The sequence below is a fragment of the Cucumis melo genome, chromosome 9 (genome assembly GCF_025177605.1).
Source record: "Cucumis melo cultivar AY chromosome 9, USDA_Cmelo_AY_1.0, whole genome shotgun sequence".
Taxonomy (NCBI): Eukaryota; Viridiplantae; Streptophyta; class Magnoliopsida; order Cucurbitales; family Cucurbitaceae; genus Cucumis; species Cucumis melo.
Window position 1 is genome coordinate 15729542 of NC_066865.1, and position 5626 is coordinate 15735167.

Genomic DNA, 5626 nt, shown 5'->3' on the forward strand with positions numbered 1-5626 from the left:
TTTTATGAATGAATGGAAGAGAAAGATGTTTAAAAAAGAATAAAAGAAAAAGAAGGATGTAAATGAAGAGAAGAAAAGATGGGGGAGATTATGTAAAGAGAAAGGGATCCAAAGCAAATGGGCATTTTGGCAATTGCAAGAAGGGAACAACACAAACCAACTTGGATTCCAGCCCCTCACTTTGTGTTGAATGTCTCTTTTTATTATTTTTGCCTGACAGTCCTTTTGTCTTTCTGACACTATGTGGTCCACCACACCCCATGTGCTTTCCCTTCATTTCTGCCACCCCCCCCCTCCCCTCCCCTCCACCCTTCCCTTTGCCCCATAATCCCATCTCTATCCCCCTAACCAAATTATTTGACACCCTATACTTATCTAAACTATATCCATACTCAAACTTTACTTTATATTTTCCTTCTAATTATTATTATCTCAATTCCTTTCTTTTTATTTTTACTGTATTTATTATTTGTTACCATTTTTACTCGCCTCTCCCCGTATTTATTACTATTTTATAATTTCCAATTAACTATGACACTGTTGCAAAACCTTCATTTCATATAACATTTACTATTTGTTGCAATATTTACTATTCTATATTTCTTATCTATAGTGTTTTCAATTTTTTCCTAAATTTAAAATAGTTTAGAGCTTAAATACCTTCTATTATAACTTAAACTAAAATAAACTAACACTCATATACAAACTTTAATAACTCAATTATTATAAACTACGATTACAATAATAAAGTTTTGGCCCCAAACATTCTCTAAGTGGTTTTATTTCAAAAGAGTTGAATACAAAGACAATTTAAATATTACTATCATCTTTGTACTTTTGGTTTAGGTTCATTTTGTTTCTATACAATGATATTTATAATTTTAAGTTTGGTTCATATACTACTAAATGTTTATTTTGGTTTTTGTAGTTAGGTTTAGTTGTTTATTTTAGTTCTATGTTTGGTAAATCTTGAGAGATTGAAATCAGCAAAGATTGTATTTCAAACATGCATGAGAGTTTGAATCTACATTTGAGAAAGAAGAGTTTGTTAGTAGTTAAAACAATGTGGTTGACTATCGTAGATTTTGAAAAGCGTATCCATGAGTTAAATTTTACTAATGAAACACATCCATTATTAACTTTTCTCAAGTGAAACTACTCTCTCTCTCAATCTCTCTCTCCCCTCTGCCTTCTTCTTCTTGTCCACCAGAGTTCCACGCTCTGCTTTAATCCATCTTCTTCCCATTTTCATCTCTCTTCGCACTCTCTTTCTCAATCTCTATGGAGAAGAAGAAAAGCCATTTTGGAAACAAGCATTTTCTCATCTTAGCCATCTTCTCAATCTTCCACTCTGTTGAACCCCAAGAACTTAGCCCTGATGCTCCTGCAATGGCGGCTCTCAAAAAGAGCCTAAACCCAACTGAATCCCTTGGCTGGTCCGACCCCAACCCTTGCAAATGGAACCACGTCCTCTGTTCCGACGACAATCGTGTCACTCGAATCCAAATCGGCCGCCAAAATCTCCAAGGTATGCTCCCTTCTAATATCCAAAATCTCACAGCTCTTGAGCGATTAGAGCTTCAATGGAACAAAATCTCTGGCCCTTTGCCGAGTTTGAGTGGATTAGCCTCTTTGCAAGTGCTTTTGCTTAGTGGGAATCAGTTCACTTCCATTCCGGCCGATTTCTTCGCCGGAATGACCTCTCTTCAGGCCGTTGAGATCGACGAAAACCCCTTTTCAGCTTGGGAGATTCCGGCCAGTCTACGAAATGCTTCTACGCTACAGAACTTCTCAGCCAATTCTGCGAATGTTACCGGTCGGATTCCGGAGTTTCTCGGCAGCGAGGACATTCCGGGGCTTACTAATTTGCATCTTGCTTTTAATAGTCTTCAAGGGGGTCTTCCTTCCAGCTTTTCTGGATCTCAATTGGAGTCTTTGTGGGTTAATGGACAAAAGAGCGTTGATAAACTTAGTGGGAGTGTTGATGTTTTGCAGAACATGACTTCTTTGATTGAAGTTTGGTTGCATTCGAATTCATTTTCGGGTCCTTTACCAGATTTTTCAAGGTTAAAGGATTTGCAGGTGTTGAGTTTAAGAGATAACAAGTTTACTGGTCCTGTTCCAAGTTCTTTGGTGAATTCTCCATCGTTGAAAGTGGTGAATTTGACTAATAATCTGCTTCAAGGTCCAATTCCTCTGTTTAAAACAGGGGTTGTTGTGGATTTGACAAATGATTCCAACAGTTTTTGTTTGCAAGATACTGGGGAATGTGATTCACGAGTGAATACATTGCTTTCTATTGTGAAATTTATGGGTTATCCTCAAAGATTTGCAGAGAATTGGAAGGGAAATGATCCATGTGCTGAGTGGATTGGAATTTCTTGCAGGAATCAAAGTATAACCATCATAAACTTTCAGAAAATGGGACTTTCTGGTGTTATTTCTCCTGAGTTTGCATCTCTTAAAGGGCTGGAAAGATTGGTTCTTGCTGATAATAATCTCACAGGTTCTATTCCTGAGGAGCTTACAACTCTTCCTTTTCTAACTGAGTTGGATGTTTCGAATAATCAGCTTTCTGGGAAGATTCCTAAGTTTAGGAGTAATGTAATGATGACCATCACTGGTAACCCTGATATTGGGAAAGAAAAGAGTGATTCTTCTTCTAATGGTGCTTCGGCGTCAGGGAGTTCAAATGACAGGAAGGAAGCAGGGTCTAATGGTGGTGGAAACTCCGGAAATGGGAATAATTCCATGGTTGGAGTCATTGTTCTTTCTGTTGTTGGTGGTGTCTTTGTTCTGTTCTTGATTGGATTGGTGGTTTTGTGTGTGTATAAAATGAAGCAGAAACGATTTAGTCAGGTGCAAAGCCCGAATGCTATGGTTATTCATCCGCGCCATTCGGGTTCCGATAATGAGAGTGTAAAGATCACAGTTGCTGGATCGAGTGTTAGGGTTGGTGCAATTAGTGAAACACAATATGGTGCTAGCAGTGAGACTGGGGATATTCAAATGGTTGAAGCTGGGAACATGGTGATTTCAATTCAGGTGTTGAAAAACGTCACCAATAATTTCAGTGAAGAGAACATTTTGGGACAGGGAGGGTTCGGAACTGTTTACAAAGGAGAGTTGCACGACGGGACAAAGATTGCAGTGAAGAGAATGGAATCAGGAGTCATTAAAGGCAAGGGACTAACAGAGTTCAAGTCTGAGATTGCTGTTTTGACAAAAGTTCGGCACCGACATCTCGTCGCTCTTCTCGGATACTGCTTAGATGGGAACGAGAAACTTCTCGTCTACGAGTATATGCCTCAAGGTACTCTTAGCAGACATCTTTTCAACTGGCCAGAAGAAGGATTGAAACCTTTGGAATGGACAAAGAGGCTAACCATTGCATTAGATGTTGCAAGGGGTGTTGAGTATCTTCATGGTTTGGCACATCAAAGCTTTATACATAGGGATTTGAAGCCTTCAAACATCCTTCTTGGAGATGATATGAGAGCTAAGGTTGCAGACTTTGGTCTTGTCCGTCTAGCACCAGAAGGTAAGGGTTCTATTGAGACGAGGATCGCCGGGACCTTTGGATATTTGGCACCAGAGTATGCAGGTACTTCCTTTGAATTTCTACCTTCAGCTTGGTTTGCCACTTGCATCTTGTAAAGATAAGGTTATGGAAAGATATAATACACTCATATGACTGTTGCATGCTCTGTTTCTATGTCAGAACATATTCAATGTTAGATTTTAAATTTACAAAGTTAGTCTTCTTCCATGTCTTAGTTAAAACTTAGAACGTCCTAATGGCGATTATTTAGTGAATGGCCATGGAACTTTTGCCTACAAAATAAGTTTGTTCCATTGGAATTTATCTGCCATTGTTGTCTTTCTTCTTGAATCACCTTTTCATGGCAACGCAAATACTCTACACAGTGCATTAATGTCCTTGAAGCTTAGAGATTGTGCCCTTCAAGATTCTGAGATTCTCTATCTTGATGACTCGATACTAACATAGAACTCCTTTTCTGCAGTTACCGGTCGCGTAACGACTAAAGTTGATGTATTCAGCTTCGGTGTGATTCTAATGGAGCTAATCACAGGGAGAAAGGCTCTTGACGAGAGCCAGCCTGAGGAGAGCATGCACCTTGTAACTTGGTTCCGTCGGATGCAAATCAACAAGGACTCCTTCCATAAGGCCATCGATCCAACCATCGATCTTACCGAAGAAACATTTGCCAGCATCAACACCGTGGCGGAGTTGGCAGGTCATTGTTGTGCTAGGGAGCCATATCAAAGGCCAGATATGGGTCATGCAGTCAATGTACTATCATCACTTGTTGAGTTTTGGAAACCAACTGACCAGAACTCCGAAGATATATACGGCATTGACCTTGAAATGTCATTGCCTCAAGCTCTCAAGAAATGGCAGGCTTATGAAGGTAGAAGTCAAATGGAATCGTCTTCATCGTCCCTCCTTCCTAGCTTCGACAACACTCAAACCAGCATACCGACACGACCATATGGATTTGCAGAATCTTTCACATCTGCAGATGGAAGATGAAAAGTATTTCTAGTGTAAAAGGTTATCTTTTTTGCTTTGCAAGTTATTCTTCATTTACTTCTTGCAAAAATAGTGTTTATATGTAATTGTTCTCGACCCTTCAGTTTGCACCAATTTTTCATGTTTTTAGTATAGATGCAAAATAGTTATCGTCGACCCTTCAATTTGCATCAAATTTTCATGTTTTTAATATATGGATGTGTATTAGTATTTTGAAACAAACAAAAAGATTGTTAAGACATGGGGAAAAGGAATATTTAGATTTATCTCTTTGACTGTATAACATTTTGGGTGCAACCTATTAGAACTAAAACCTCTATTTTTGTTCTTTAGTCCAAGAGTCAATTTGGTTGTACATACAAATTACTCAACAATAATAAGTGACATGAAAGTATTTTTAATGATGTTTAAAATATAAACTAAAAACATTCTTAGACAAAGTAAATCACAGAGAGATCAGTTTTCTTTTGCAAGTTACTTCCTTCTCTTCAAACTTGTACATTTTGTTCGAGTGTGGTCAAAGATTCCAACATAATATGTCCCTAATATGTTCGGGACATGACCAATGTTAAAAGAATAAAAAAACTTTATTATAAAAAATAGTAAGTTTTACAAAAATATTTACGATATATAACAAATTTCATATTTTATTAATAATAGATATTGATAGATATTGATGTGCTCTTATCAGTGACATTAATAGAACAATACTAGAAGTCTATCAGTTTTTTTTATAGTTTGAAAATATTTTAATTTATTAAAATATCCTATTTAAAATAGGGGCTTTTGCAAGAAGCAAAAAAAATATATATCTATATATATATAAAAATAGAAAAAAAATTATAAAAACAGAACACGTGTCACTACATCTTTTAAATGACAAAAGTAGCAAATTTAAAAACAAATAAACGTATGATAGCTTAGCAAATAAACATCTAGAGCTCTCTGAGAGGGAGTCCTTCCTATGATAATCCTCTGATAACCATCTGATAGCCATCGTATTTTTCATATTTGCAATATGTAAAAAATATGTAATATGAGCTATTTTTGTTCTAAATTTTTTTGTCGATG

The 5626-nt window shown here is 37.0% G+C and overlaps 1 protein-coding gene across 1 annotated transcript; it reads left to right on the plus strand.

The window, feature by feature from the left end:
- The first annotated feature begins 1106 nt into the window (after positions 1 to 1106).
- Positions 1107 to 4821, plus strand: LOC103501367 (receptor protein kinase TMK1). The gene is made up of 2 exons (XM_008464938.3): positions 1107 to 3604; positions 4026 to 4821. The coding sequence occupies exons 1-2, from the start codon at positions 1282 to 1284 to the stop codon at positions 4553 to 4555; spliced, it is 2853 nt and encodes a 950-aa protein (XP_008463160.1). The 5' UTR covers positions 1107 to 1281; the 3' UTR covers positions 4556 to 4821.
- Positions 4822 to 5626: the final 805 nt, after the last annotated feature.

Bases quoted from the DNA above. Each gene is read 5' to 3' on its own strand.
- LOC103501367 (XM_008464938.3), top strand. From the start codon at position 1,282: ATGGAGAAGAAGAAAAGCCATTTTGGAAACAAGCATTTTCTCATCTTA. The intron at 3,605-4,025 runs GTACTTCCTTTG...CCTTTTCTGCAG, and splicing joins TTTGGCACCAGAGTATGCAG to TTACCGGTCGCGTAACGACT.